The following is a 14,974-nucleotide window of genomic DNA, read 5'->3' as shown; positions in this document are numbered from 1 at the left end:
TCCTGGGGGATACTGAGAAACCTGAAGTGTGATTTTTGGAAGAGCTGGATAGTGCCAGCTGTAGCTGGCATCAGCTGAAGGTATATTTAGGCACAAAAATTGCTGCATAACACATGCTATTCTGAGAAATCTTGTTCTAAGATATGCTGAGCACCGAAAAATGAAGTCCTGTGTTTTTGACAATTTCAGCCTTAATCCTCATGTTCATGTTTCAATTTTGTATTTGCTAGACCAGGAAGAGAATGGTACGTGGAGAAGTTACAAATCTGTAAATTGTTGTGGTGCGTGGTGATGAGAGTTTTAATAAAGCCCTTGAGTAAATGCTGTCTTGTGAACAGAGTCGGATTGATACTTTGCTTAAAAACAGTACTAAAAAAGACTTTCTACATACAGGTGCTTTTTTTCTTAATCTAGATCAGACCATATCCCATTAATAAATGTGCTGTACACTGAGTGAGGGAGAGTCCTATGGAAAATCAGTGTTCTGTTTTAAATATTAAAAAACTCTTTCCTATTGTATGCACAAGGAAAACAGATGAAGCTATTCAAGTGACTGTATTGACATTGCCCCATTTAACAAGTGCTTGATTTTGCATCTTAAATTTTTAATCTGGCTTATTTGATCATGTAATGGGAAGTATGACTTCTCTTCCTGCTTTTTAAAATGAGGTAGCTCATCTGGAGAGCACACCTGGACCACTGAGCAGCATGGAACTTTGCTCCTCAGTCTTCGTCTCTCTTTTCTCCAGGAGATGGGTAGACATGATGATCTGTGGTCCCTCTTTTACATGTTGGTGGAGTTTGCAGTTGGTCAGCTTCCATGGCGAAAGATCAAAGATAAGGTAGGAAACCCAGTGTCTGTGCTTAAGGCAGGGTGCTATATTTTGTTATTATGACTCTTATTATTCCTCTTTTTGCAGCTGAGTGCTGCTTTTTGCTGGAGTAAAGCTGGAGCCTGTTTTTCATCAGATCTTGCTGCAAGGTGCTAACCTGTTTTTGTGTGCTGTGACGCACAGAGTAGAGCTTGTCTTGTTTGGAATAGATGTTTTCTTATGCACATAGTTAATCATGTTGGATCAAGCAACTTTGACTTTGTTCTTGTAAAGCAAGCACAAAAGTGGAAAAACTGCATCAGAACTGTCCTTTTGACAAATAAGCAGAGCCTTGAGAAAGGAGGGAGGATAACTCTTTGCCATGAAAAACAAGCCAAATGGGAATTGCAACAAGAAAGTTGAACAGAATAAAGCTAACTCTTCATGTTACCTTGGAAGTACTTTGTGCTTGAGAATTAAATCGCGAAAAGAAATATGGTTACCTGTGCCAAAGGCTCTGCTGAAGGGACAGCTTCTGAAGAGCGTTTCTGACTCACGATTCTCCTTTGGCCTTTGCCTGCAATGGTCTACCTCACTGTGCTAGGGATACCAAAACAGGAGAAGTGCCTAGATACCGTGCTGTGTCTGAGCAGCAGCTGTGTTCCTGGACTGCATGGTATTCCAGGAATGATAAGACCGAGGAAGTATGAATATGAAGCAATAAAAGAGATTCTTGACTCTGAGCTATGTTCTGTTTTTCAGGAACAAGTTGGCATGATAAAAGAAAAGTATGAACACCGAATGCTGCTAAAACACATGCCTTCAGAGTTCCACCTGTTCCTGGATCATATTGCAAGCCTGGACTACTTCACTAAGCCAGACTATCAGGTAGGAGCCTTTCTTTGTTACCAGCCTGATGCAGGGCAGTCTGGATTGGCATTTGTTGTTTTTCTAATTTTTCCATGCACATGTTCATATCAGGCTGATGAATACCTTTTCTAGGACCAGAAGAAAAAGGTTGGACTGTACATTTCTTCCTTGTCTCACCCTCTTGCTAACCCTGCCCAAAATAAGCGCTTACTCTAAAACAGAAAGCTCTTCCCAAGCAACAGAGTATTTCTGGTTTTCATTAAACCATAAATGTTGCGAGATACTCCAAATGTGGCAGAATTTTAGCACAGCTTGCCAAAGTCTGCAGAGAGCCTGTGCCAATCGCTCAGCAGTGCACACCAATCCTTTTGGTTTCTTGCAGGTTTATGTGGGTCTGAGCTATTATAACCTTTATTTAATAGTCATCTTAACATTTTTTCTTCCATGCACTATTTGCATGTATGTGATCTATTATGGTAGTTCAGCTAACACAATATAACTGAAGCAACTTGATTGTTTCCCTTTATCACAGTGCTTTTCTCTCCACATTAAAGCCAAAGTGATGAAAACAACATTTTACGAGCAGATCTGTGCAGTCTTTTGAGTGACTGCTCCTGTTGACAGTGCATCAAATGAGTGGGAAGATGTGGCTTTGTATGTTAGCCACGTACATGTTCAGCATAGCAACCACAACTCATTTAAAAAAAAAAAAAGTTTTTTCAGGAAAAAAAATCACTTTCTGGATAGTACAGTGAAAGTATAACATTTGCAACTAAGATGGAGGGCTGGAGAGGGATGAACTGGAGGTGAATTGAAGGGAGAGACTGGAATTTATTTAGTCTGGATCAGGAAAGACAAGAGGGGATCTAATTGCTGCTTTCCACTGTCTCAAGGAGGGTTGAAGGGAGGATTGAGGCAGATTTCTTGGAGGCATACAGCAAAATGCAGGCAGCATAAGCTGCATCAAGAGAAATTGTGACTAGAGCTAGGGGCAAAATTCAGAATGAGGTTTGTTATGTGTGGAACAGGTACCTAGAGAAGCTGTAGAATCTCCATCCTTGAAGATTTCCAAAACTCAACTGGACGAGGCCCTGAGGAACTGAATCTGACTTTGTAATGAGCCCTGATTTGAGCAGATGGTTGGATTAGAAAGCTCTTTTTGTACCTACATCCTCCTATCATTCTATTTCAGTATAAAATAATCGTGTCTTAACTGTACTGAAAAGCCATCTTTGAGACAGGAATGGAAGGAGGTGTTTCCAGACCATTTTAGTGCAGTACAAATCCTGAACAGCTTTTTTCACAGCTGGGGATTTGTCAGAAGCTGTGAATTGTCTCCTTGCCCTCCGTTTCTTGCAGGTGCATCTCTGGGAAGAAGCATACAAAAGGGAACTCCACAAAAATCTGGCACCTGTAGCTCAATGCTGAACTCTGATTCTTCTAGCTTGACTGGAGGTATATTCCAGCCAGCAAATTCTCCAGAGGTGTCCTTTATATTCACTTACCTGGATTTATTACTGAGAAAGATTAAAAAATCAGATGGCATCTGAATTTGACACCAGTACCAGACACTCAGAGAAGCTAAGGAAGTGAGGAAAACATGTCTATTCAGATATGAAGTCATGGGTGGTTTAAAATTTGGAATGATAAGATTAGAAATAAGGAAACAATAAAATATATATGAATGCAATTTAAAGTTACAGTTTACTATTTCTTTTCTTAGCCCTTTATTATATTTCAATTTAAGATATACATTCTAATCACCAGGTGAGAATTAGGATTCTGAATATTGACCTATCGCTGGACAGGTTTAGTGTTCGATGTTGCTGTTCAGTTCTGGTCAATCTCCAAATTCTTCCCTTTGAGAGAAATTATTACAAAAGGGCAGCTGCACTGTTTTGGAAAAGATATTTTTCTGGCCTCGTAGCATGTCTCCAACAGTGTTGTCTGTGAGATTATAAAAGAATGAACATCCAGTGATGTTTCAAAAACTCTAAAAACTTAAGGATCAAAGATCCTTGGGGCTCAAGAGTCTCCTCATCCAGAAATGTCTCCGTATTTCACATCTTGGATATAACTCCGGACACTAGATCCCTAACTCCTTTCTCCCCCTGCCCAGCTACACACTATCTTCCAAACCTCCTCGGTGTTGCTCTGCAGTTACTCTTTTACCCATACTAAAGCCTACTGAGTTGGTTTTTGCACAGAAGGAAGCCTTTCCACACCTTTGATCTTCCTCTGAACCTTTCCAATTGTACATTTTTGAGGTGGGGAATTGCCAGCATAGCATGTTCAAGATGTGTATATCCCACAAGTGATAAACTGCAGTTGTGATGTTCCATTCCATTCCTAAGTCTTCCAGTATTCCATCTGTTTGATCTGGTGTCAGTGCAGTTTTGATGGCTCCCATCTCTGTACTGAGTGAAGTTTTTGCTTCTTTTGCAGCAACATGAGGTTTTGGTAGAATCCTTCCTCTCCCCTCCATCATTCTGAGGTGGGGAATGAAGCATAAACGCTGCATGTGAGCCTCTGATTACCAAATCACTCTTACTGCTCCCTCCTCCCTCACTGTCTGAAAGTTGATGTATTTTCTGTCTGCCTTCTCCTGATGGATGTCCCGGGCTTGGCAGGATGCTGGATATCATAGGATGCTTTTGGCTTTATAAAGAGGCCAAACAAAGATGTAAGAAGAGGCATAATGGGTCAGCCTCTCCTTTCTTGCTCTTTTGTTAATGGGGACAGACAGATGGGGACCGGCTGCTGCTGCTGTGCTCTGTCCTCTGAGTGATCTTTTCCTTGAAGTCTGCAATCTTTATCTTCAGCTTTGTTATTATCAGCATCTGGAATTGTCAATGTAGGCAAATATGCCCATGTGAAGGGTGGGAAGAGTAGGGTGGTGAAATACACCTAGAGTCCTCACCATCATTATGCAGCACACGTAAAGGAAAAAGCAACTGCATCTGCTATTTGTAGTGTTATCAGTGTCACAGGAAAGATGTTTTAGGGGTGGAAGGCAATGCAGATCCTTTATATTAGTGACTCCTTGCCTTTTTTTTTTTTTCCCTGCCATTTTTTCTCCATATTGCTATTTTTAAAAAGAGAAAGAGGAAGAGAAACTTTATCACTCACAGCTGTATTTCTCTCTCCATCTACCCTGGTAACCCAGCTTGTGTTTTTATTCTCTTTGTGCGAATTCTATCCTCTTTCTTGTAGTTTTGCAATTCTCCTTCCCACACCCTCACTCGTATGTGATTTTTGTGTGTGCACGCTTGTTAGCCACCGTGGTTGTCTCCCTTTTGCCTTGATTAAGTAACCACACTACTTCCCTTTCCCCTACCAGCTCTGAGTGCTATTCTGTTCACCTCTAAACCCTCTTCTTACAGATCCTCCAATACTACAGTTCGTACCACTTCCTCTTTTAGCAGCTACCCAGGGAACCTTTCTCATCCTGAAAGGAAACCACGTCATCTCTGAGCTTTTCCTGGGGGAGCTCAGCCCTGCTACAGCTGGGCCTGGCTGCAGATGAAAGCTCAGGAAGGCTAGTAATTAGGCACATTCATGAGAATACATCCATCTGAGTTTACTAAGTCCAGAAATGCATTTGCTAAGAGCAAGACTGTGACCCTTCATTTACTCACACTTGGTTTTGAGCAAGAAATTCCCTGCCAACAGCAGCAGCACAAGTCCTGTTTCCACCAAAGGTGAAAGGAGGCTTCATGATCTGTGGCTAACAGAAACTCAGTCCTATCATATTCAACTGTCACAACATTGAAATCCCTTTCTGAGCAAAGGAGTTGCTACAACTGGCATGTCATGTCCGGTTTGTCTCCACTCTCTGGAGGAGTGTTACCTGTCCCTTGGTCTGGCTGACCGTCAACTCTGGGGATTCTCTTACTTAGACATAGTGCCACTGCGGGAGGAGAGCTGCAGAGATCTTTTGGTTCTAGGTTACAAATAGGAGGAAAAGGTTGGCTCAACTGAAAGTGGCAGATAGGAACTTAATTAACTCTCTTCATGTTGAGTCTGCTCAATTCTGAATTATTTAGATGAATAATATTATTAGAATAACAAGACCTCACATATGGCCGTGTTGGCCTAGAGCATCCAGATTGTTTTCCTTTGACAAGAGAACGTCATGATTCCTTGGGTGGTGCACTGCTGTGTGGAACACTTCATTCTTTTCGTAAAGAATATCTGTTCTTTTTACAGATAACCTTACTTTTTACAGGCAAGATGGAGATTAGATTATAAGATGCACTTCATACTCATGCTCATACTTCATTTTTTTTTTGTGATAGCTTCTCTCAGCCACTTAGAATAAATTGTTTTTGCAAATTTATTCCAGCTAATCATGTCCGTGTTTGAGAACAGCATGAAAGAAAGAGGCATCACTGAAAATGAAGCCTTTGACTGGGAGAAGGCTGGTACAGATATCTTGTTGTCCACTAGCACCTCTACTCCACCACAGCAGAACACCAGGCAAACCGCAGCCATGTTTGGGTGAGTATTGCAGTTATGCCGGTCAAACTATGGACGTGCCCAATAACAAGCTCACCGACAAGTTCATTATTGAAAGATTCAAAGGCCATTATGATGCTGGAAAGTAGGAGCTGCCTGGTAACCACTACTTGATTTGACTTTGTGTATATTAACATCTATCTAAGGTAATGGAACGTGGCTTCAGACCCTTTCTGTCCTGAAAACGTATTTTCTACTTGGGATGAGTGCGTGGGTTGGAGTCACATTCAGGAATGCCTGGAGACCTTTGGCACGGATTACTGGAACCCATATGTTTTGCATATTACATGGAGTGCACACAGCTGGAGCTTCCATGAGAGTGCCTGCTGCAAGGCAGCTGTTGTCTTGCTGTGGGGAGGTTTTATACAGAGCTGAACACATCAGAGTGCATGTGCTGTTCATGTCCAGAATGTAACTCCACATCCTTCATGGGGTGTTTCATGTGCTAGTGCAGAGGTGCACAGAGATTGATGCTCAGAGGTGAAAATATGTCCAAACAGAAGTTGATAAGGTTTAGCTCAGTGGTCTGTCCTAGTGCTTTTGAGGGAACAGATAACAATAATCCATAGTAAAATTAAAGAGCATAAAAGCTACAAAGCCTATTAAGCCTCATTGTCTTGTGCAAAGATGAGAACTATGCTTTAAACTAAGTAATGTGTAATGGGCACTCCTGGAAACTTTTGAAGACGTTTCTATTCCAAGATGCTTTCACTGATCTTTTCCACTATCTTTGTGGCTGTATGTTAGGTGGATTCCTCCTGTTGTGTTTCATGTTGTGAAGTAATGCTAGATTGCCTGTTTTTTTTTCAACCTCAAAATACACTAAAAGCTGCTAAGGAATTTCCGTGGGGCCGTGTGATGGGCCACACTCTCTAAGTACTAATGTTATTTCCTTTCTTCTTGTCTTTTCCATAGCGTGGTTAACGTCACTCCAGTACCTGGCGATTTGCTTCGTGAGAACACTGAGGATGTCCTTCAGGGTGAACATCTGAGTGATCAAGAGAACGCTCCTCCCATCCTGTCAGGCCGGCCAGCAGAAGGTCTCGGCCAGACACCAAACGCCGCTTTCAACGAGGCAGAAGTTTGGGAAGAGACAGATGTGAATCGCAACAAACTCAGGATCAGCATCAGCAAAGTAAAGAATATTAATTTGTCTCCTGTGGCTGCTGGTCTTAGGGCAATGAATTCATAGACTGCTATAAGCAACCTGGATCCACTGCTATGGCATCCATAGTACAGACTAAAGATCACCATGGAATTTCTCTGTGGAAATGGGGATCACAATTCTTTGACACAGTGGAAGCCATTGGGATTAATTTGAGGTTTTATGCAAAGGACATTTTTGAGCCCAATAATGCTAGGGCAAATCTTTCATATAGCCATTATATCATTATGTAGGATCTTGGTACTTCAAGCAATGGTATTCTAGTCCTTGAGTAGCTGATACGGTATCAGAAATGTCCCGGTTTGGGAAATTATAAACTAAAATTTTACTGCATTTTTATCTTGGGCAAATAAATTCAATCTGGGGTGTCTTCATAAGCCGTTTTTTTCCAGACCTTGATTCATCACTATCCGAATTTTTGTCTTCCAATTTTTTAACTTTCCTCTCTAAGGGTGGTACAACCTAAAAACAGCATATAATGATGGATTTACCCCTGTGAAGAGAGAATAATCTATTACTTAATACTGTTGTATTTTTGCATTCCTAGGTCATATTAGTCTTTTTAGTCTACATGCCATGTAGACTTAGCTGGTTTTCCTTATAATCCTTAAGCTGTTTCTCAGTCTTTTCTTGCAAATGTGACCTAATTTCTTGGAGGCTTACCAGCTGATGATTCCATCGTAATTTCTATGTTTGAGAATCTACCAGTTTGTTTATTAGATCAACTTACATATTGTAAGTAAACTAGTATTTGCTGTGTTGATCTCAATTATTTCAAAATCAGAATGTCACATGGCATGATACCAGACGCAAACAAAATCTGTCAGCCGAGAAACCTTCGTCAAGCAGACATAGATTTATTAGGGTGTGTTGGATTCACTTCACAAACCTGTCTTTAATGGATATTAGTGGAAAAACATTAATTGTATGGTAAATTTACCAGCTGTTCAGGTCTGACCAGAATTCACTTTAGTCTCTACACAGGCATGAAGTTAGTCCTTCTTTCAGCCCTATAGCTATCTCCACTATCCTTAGTCTCATTAGGAAAGATTATTTTAGGACAAGAAAGCATCTCACCTAACTTACTTAAATTCTCCAATGCGTACAATTTGGATCAACATGTTATTTGTATGAAACATTAACAGAAGCATTCCTCAATACTGAGAATTACAAACCAAGTTCAAATCATTTCTCCATCTCTCTCTGGTAAACTAAATGTGTGCATTCACAGAAGTTCTCATCTGAAGGCACATGAAATAAAAAAAAAAAAAAAAGCCTAACAGAGTGGGGCAATTCTATTTCCACAGCATACAAAACCAAAAAAGAATATTACATAAAAATCCCGGTAACTCCTATGTGTTCTTCTGTTCCTTACAACCACCAGGTGCCTTGATGCTCTTCAGTCAGACCAGGACGTGTGCAAGGGAGTCCTAAATGTCTTTTCCACATGCTAGTTGTATGCCATGGCTGGGTACTCAGCACTGTCATTTATTCACAAGCTCTGCCGTAACAGCAGCTAGAGGCAAGGGAGGTTTCTGCAACATCCACAGCATGACCAGGTGACTCTCCTGCCAAGAGATATGCTATTTCTTGTCAGTTTACTGGCAAAGGAGATAGAGGAGTCAGCATGGCAATGAGCACTTTGGATCTGACAAGCTCCGTGGCTACACAGCAGTCTATGAAATAGAGCCTAGGACATCGTGCTTTCCCAAGCAAAAGAGATCTGGCCTTTCTGTCTGCGAGGGTTATCTTTAGTCTGATCCTGTACTTTCTCTCTGCTAGGGCTGTTCTCTTTACTTTGATTGTTCACTGATAAAGCATCAGTTTTCATTTAAGTCACAATCACCACAGGGAGAAAAAAAGAGGCTGCAGACTTAATCTGCAGGGACACAGCTTCACCTCTGCTTGCAATTTCAGGCATCCCTTGTGTCTTTCAAAATGATACAGGCAGCTGGTGTGTAAAACACCCTTCTTCTATTCCCAGCATTGCCATCCTTCATTTTCTAGTCTTACAGAACTAGAATTAACTCTGGCTATCTTTGTCCTGCTCTTTGCATTTAGGTGATGAGTAGATCTTGCCATGTTTTTTCTCCCTAATACCTTGCTAGGAGGTATCGGGGAGCATCCTTTTTCTCTGTTCACACAGTTCTGATCTTCTGTCCCACATCTCCCATTTCTCTGCTAAGGGCATTTTCCTTGCTCACTGTCACTGACCTTTCTAAATCCTCCTGGTTCTCCTTCCTCTGCTGGATCAAGATGTTTGTTCTGAGTTTTTTCAGAAGCCTCTTCCTTCTCTCCTGCACCCTCCCCCAGTTTTCTGCTCGTGGATCTTACCAAGTTGCCTGTTTCCTTACATTTACAATGTCAGTATTTTGTTCCTCTCTGAAACACATTTGTCGCCACCATTCTTGCATGTTTTGGCCTGCATGAATTACAGATTAAATCGCTGTCATCTATTCTGCTGTTCCTGTAATGCCTGAAAGATCTCCACTCCCCCTAGCTGCAAAGGCTCCTTGTTTTTTTTATTCTAAACCCAGCCTGAGTGATTTAGATCTGCTAAATTATGAACACTGATTGACTGGCTGTGTACACAGTACTCACACAAAGGCAGCTTTCTTGATCAGCAACATTTTACTGAGAGGCCTGCTTATATTCAGAGTCTCTGGCATTAACAGAGGGCAAGGGAATTTAGGGCATGCTTCAGAATGAGATAAAAACTCTCCATGCATACTCCCACAGAGGCAGTGTGTAGTACCTGATGTTGCATGGCTGGCAGCACAGTATGTTTGAATACAAACCCTAGACTATTGTTTCAGACCTTGGGCCATTCTGCCCCTCTGCTTTTGCCTAAACAGGTCTTCTCTTCCAGAAGGAAGCAGCACAGTGGAAGGCAGAAGGTGGCTGTGTTAGTCACCTACTTCTACTCCTTTGCCTGTTGCTAAATTAAAAATAATAAATGAAAATAAAATCAAATTCACTAATGCCATGTGAAATGTATTCATAGATCTATGAACACTCAATGCTCACAAGTCTCTACAAGTATGTTCAGGTCCCTGCAACTCCAAACTGTTGACCCTGGGTCTGTGGAGATCTCTTAGAGATGTTGTGGTTGAGTAAGTATCCTGGAAGATTTTGTAAAGAGGACCAAAATTAAAAACAAGCAAACAAACAAAACCCACCACCTTTGGAATTAGGAGTTGGCTTAGTTGAATCATCTTCATCCAAGCTGTAATATAATGCATGGACCCTACACAGATAAATATAGACAAACAATGCATTTTTCATAACAGTTTTCTTAGGTGGCTCTTAGACGCCTTGGAGAAGCAGTTAGGGTTTGTGTTTGCATTAGTTTAACCCATGATAACTCCTTTGAGTTAGTTATTCCAAGGTAATTGAAAGGCAAAGGCCGTCTTGTAAAGGCAGTTAAATATTTGAACCGATTAAAATCCATACCTTGCTTTCATATTAGACGGTTGCAGGGCATATTGTCCCTTGCATTGCTTGTGTAGGTTGTGAAAACGCAGCTGAAACCGTGTCCTGGAAGAAAGCACAGAGCAACAGCGAAGGATGGGAAATCAAAGTCTGTGGTCAGTTTCTGAGGTTCTTTGTGTTTACCCCCTACAGACTCAGTGCATGGTGGAAGAGGAGCAGAGAAACGGTGTCTGCCCCAGCTCCCCAGTCCGAGTGCCTCCGGAGTCCCCTACTGCGCAAGCGCGCTCCCTAAGATACCGCCGTGTGAACAGCCCCGAGTCAGAACGCCTCTCCACTGCTGATGGCAAAGCAGATCTACATGAAAGAAGGTTTGCTCACCCTTTGTAACCTCCTACTGCTAGTAGCAGTGCCCTGAGGGTTGATTTTTGAGGCCAACCTGATCGTTAAATAATTGGGCACTGAAAGGTCATTTCTGGGTGGAGGAGTCAGCTCACATCAGCTTTATGATCTTTGTGATGGTTCGCTCATGTCTGTTAATAAAAGCAGTTAGTGGGAGGAATTCTTATCCTGTCCCTGGATGGGAATAACTCCATAGATGGAGGGAGGGATATTTGTCAGAGGAAAGGCTGACCTAAGGTGGGGGGGAATAATGGATGTTGTTAGGATATGTACAGGGATGCATGTATTCTGAGAGCTAGCTGGCAGACCCTCATCTGGTGAGTTTCATTATTTTTCAATAATAATAATAATAATAATAATAATAATAATAATAATAATAATAATAATAATAATAATTTTTTACCCTATACTATTGCACTTGTTTGCATGTGCAAAGTATGCATTGCATCCAGAAGGCAAAGCCTGATTTTGAGGACTATAGGGCCTAATCTCAGATCCACAGCAAAGAAATTAAGAACAAGCCAAGAATAATAAAATTAATTAAAAAAAACTGCACAAAGTATTGTGTGCTGAGGAATGCATGTTACAAGACGTAGGCCCATGATGTTGGTAATCCCCTTCATACTCCTTGTTACTCTCTTGTCCTCTTCCTGTCGAAAGTCAGGGCATGGACTGGCATTGCAGAAATTACTGGTGAAATGACCCCTGTAAAACAGGTAGGAAAGAGACAAGCTTTATTCTCTGACTTCTTCTTTGTCAAAGAAAATCTGACAGACTTCAGTCAGGAAGCTCAGTCTCAAAGAGAGCCAATTTGGAAATGAAGGAGGATCAAAAGGAACTAGAGAGAGGAGATGAGCCCTTAGCACTACCCCCAGTTTGTTAGATACTGGTTTATTTTGGATGTCTGGAGGAAGCTGTAATACTTCTGTAACTCAGGAATGATTGTTTGTGTTGCTGTTAATAATTTAGGATTTGAGTAACAAATCTTGGTTCTAGCTGCCTCTTTCTTTTCTCGTCCTCTTTAAAATAGGCAGGGAAATAAGCCATTTATAATTGTCAGCAGTACCAGTCCTGTACATTCACTGAAAGGTTTTAACCAATTCCTTTATTTTTCCCATTCTTTCTTGTCTACTCAGCGTCATGCTAACTTAGCACAGAAAAAGTGTATTATCCAAGAATCATCCCTTTCTCCTGCCCTCTTCCCTCAGCCCCTATTTTTTTCATCTTCCACATACTCTGCCTCAGCATGGTGCAAATATAATCCCATTCTGCCACACAGTTTTCTCTTTATTCTGTTTTCTTCTTTTTACAACACAGTCATGACTCCCAGCAATGGGAAATTCCTCTGGCTTCCTGGAGAAAATTCTGCCACTCCAGGAGTCTCTCTTCTTCTGGGGAAAGGAAGAAGACATTGTCTAAATCCAGACACCTTCTTTTATTTTTTTAACAAGACCTCACTAAAATCCAGTGTACTACACATACAGTGTGTGTGTAGGGGGGGCACTCTTCAGTCTTACCTCGCTATTTAGTCTCCTTTATTCACGAAAATATTCTTTATTTTTAAGTCTTTTACAGATACAGCCTTACTTCTTTCAGATTCATCAGTTGGATTATGCTGAGATCTTTGTTTTTGCATACTATTTTCTCTGCATCATCCCGTGGTTCACCTCCTTCCCTGATTCCTCTTTCTTCATCAAAAATTGCCTTTTGACTTGTAATTCTTTCCCTCTCAGCTCTGACCTTCCCCTGTGTTAAAGATACCCAGGTTTGCCTAGTAACCCTCACCCTTCAGTCAGTCACTTTTCTGTTTCCCCTGATGCTTTGTTACATACAAAAGTATTTTTCCAGTAAGAGTATGTAAGCCTCCTGTATGGTTCTTGCTGAAATCCTTTTGTATAAAAACACTGCAGGTGTCTTTTTCTATGCAGCAGGCATTCTGACTGTGCAACAAGCTGCCAGCCTCTGTGATAGGCAGGACAGAATAGAGAAGCAAAGCCAGCAGCAGGTGCAGGCCAAATGAGAAGCAAGGACCATAACGCTGTGCAACAGAAAGACAGAAGTGCCTCTGGCTTTTCCAGCTGTGATGATACCAAGGCCAATGGGGCACAGGGAGCTTCCAGGGCTTGTTCGAGAGGTATTTCTGCATGGCTGCATAAGTTGCTGCTATTTAGGCTGTGAGTCACTGAACACTGTACTATCCTCTGTCAAAGGATACTTGCCGTATTTCCTCCAAATCATTTTGAGGTCACCCATGGTTTATGAGCATTTCAGTCAAATTCCTGCTGCAGAATGGGATCCAAGATTCTTCAAAGAGCTTATGTAGCCACCTTAGAGGCCTCAGTGGCCACCTTAGAGAGAGGACAGTGCAGCTGAAGGGTCTATAGGAGCCCAGGAGAAAAAATGTTAAGTCAGATGGTAGATAAAAGATTTAGGGTTTTATTTCACAAAGGAGTAAAACTTCCCAATGAGGAAACTTTATTTCACAAAGCAGGAGAACTGCCCAAAGGATACATTGGTTTTGTGGGGGAAAACTGTTTTGAATACTATCATCTACACGAAGAGAGTTGCTGGAATTGGCTGTCATACTGAAGTACTTCAGGGGGGATGTCTTTATGCCATTGTAGGTTCTATTAGATGTTTTTTGGCTAAACCTGTCTTTCTGAAGTGTAGCAAGAAATACGTGAAGACTATGGAGTTGTTTTTTTTCTCAACTCTTATGATCCCTAACTCTAACCACAAACCTGATGTATTTTTAACAGCTTTCTGTTCTGTCTTCAGGTCTCGAATGGATTTACCTGGCTCTCCATCACGGCTTGTGTGCTCCTCCCAGCCAGCCCAGATGCTGTCCATTGACACTGGCCAAGCTGACCGGCAGGCAAGTGGTAGGATGGATGTGTCTGCTTCGGTGGAACACGAAGCCCTTAGCAATGCCTTCCGCTCAGTGCCACTTGCAGAGGAGGAGGACTTCGATAGCAAGGAGTGGGTTATCATTGATAAGGAGACAGAGCTGAAGGACTTTCACCCAGGTGCTGAGCCAAGCACCTCTGGAACCACGGATGAGGAGCCCGAGGAGCTAAGGCCTATTGAAGACGGTGAGGAGAGGAGGCGCTTGGGGGCAGATGCTGCAGTCAGGCCGAAGACGCATGATGGGCGAAGTCGGGGTATGCAGCCTGTGACTGAGGAGGACAGTTCCCACAGACATGAAGGACCTTCTCAAACAGTGTCTGACAGTAAACACGAACAGCAGACAGGAAGTCCAGCCCACTCCCCCCTACACTCAGCACCAGCTATCCGACAAAGGAGACGAGAATCTGAACCTACTGGTCCTCAGAGACAGGTAAGATCCCTGCTCTGGTCTGTATCTCATTGCCTAGGGTAGCAAGGTCGTCATCTTGGGAAGCCTCAACCATGCTGGAGAAATCTGTGATTCCAAGCATGAGTGCTCTATTGAAACTCTTTCTACCAGTGTTTACAAATGTTGTGAACTCCTTAGAGGTGCTTCCTATAGCCAGTAATGTTGTCCACTACTAAGGACACACTTATTAAGATATTTTAGCCATTTTGGCACAGAGACAAGAGGAGAGCACAGTTCTGGTTGTATTGTTGTCCCTCAGTGATTTGTTAATAACTGCTTAGTGGTGTGGAGGTGTCGCTAGCACACCTTCTCCTCGTAGTTTCTTATCAGCAGTATATTGCAAGAGAATGCTGTCTAATGCAATCACACATCATGGGTAGGCCTGCAGCAATGCAAAGCATAAAGCAAGTCCCTGAAATTAAA

At 42.0% G+C, this 14,974-nt stretch overlaps 1 protein-coding gene across 9 annotated transcripts in view; it reads left to right on the top strand.

Annotated features, from left to right (window-relative positions):
- TTBK1 (tau tubulin kinase 1) overlaps nucleotides 1-14,974 on the top strand; it is a 104,491-nt gene that overhangs the window by 53,944 nt on the left and 35,573 nt on the right. For all 9 annotated transcript variants that reach the window (XM_068675732.1, XM_068675730.1, XM_068675727.1 and 6 more), the window contains 6 exons: nucleotides 750-842; nucleotides 1,575-1,700; nucleotides 6,028-6,182; nucleotides 7,116-7,335; nucleotides 10,990-11,165; nucleotides 13,975-14,533. In XM_068675732.1, coding sequence (XP_068531833.1) covers nucleotides 750-842; nucleotides 1,575-1,700; nucleotides 6,028-6,182; nucleotides 7,116-7,335; nucleotides 10,990-11,165; nucleotides 13,975-14,533 — 1,329 coding nt within the window. The remainder of the gene's footprint in view (nucleotides 1-749; nucleotides 843-1,574; nucleotides 1,701-6,027; nucleotides 6,183-7,115; nucleotides 7,336-10,989; nucleotides 11,166-13,974; nucleotides 14,534-14,974) is intronic.

Source organism: Anas acuta, chromosome 3 (genome assembly GCF_963932015.1).
Source record: "Anas acuta chromosome 3, bAnaAcu1.1, whole genome shotgun sequence".
NCBI lineage: Eukaryota > Metazoa > Chordata > Aves > Anseriformes > Anatidae > Anas > Anas acuta.
Note: the sequence above shows the minus strand (reverse complement) of the source record. Positions and strands in the feature narration are given on the sequence as shown.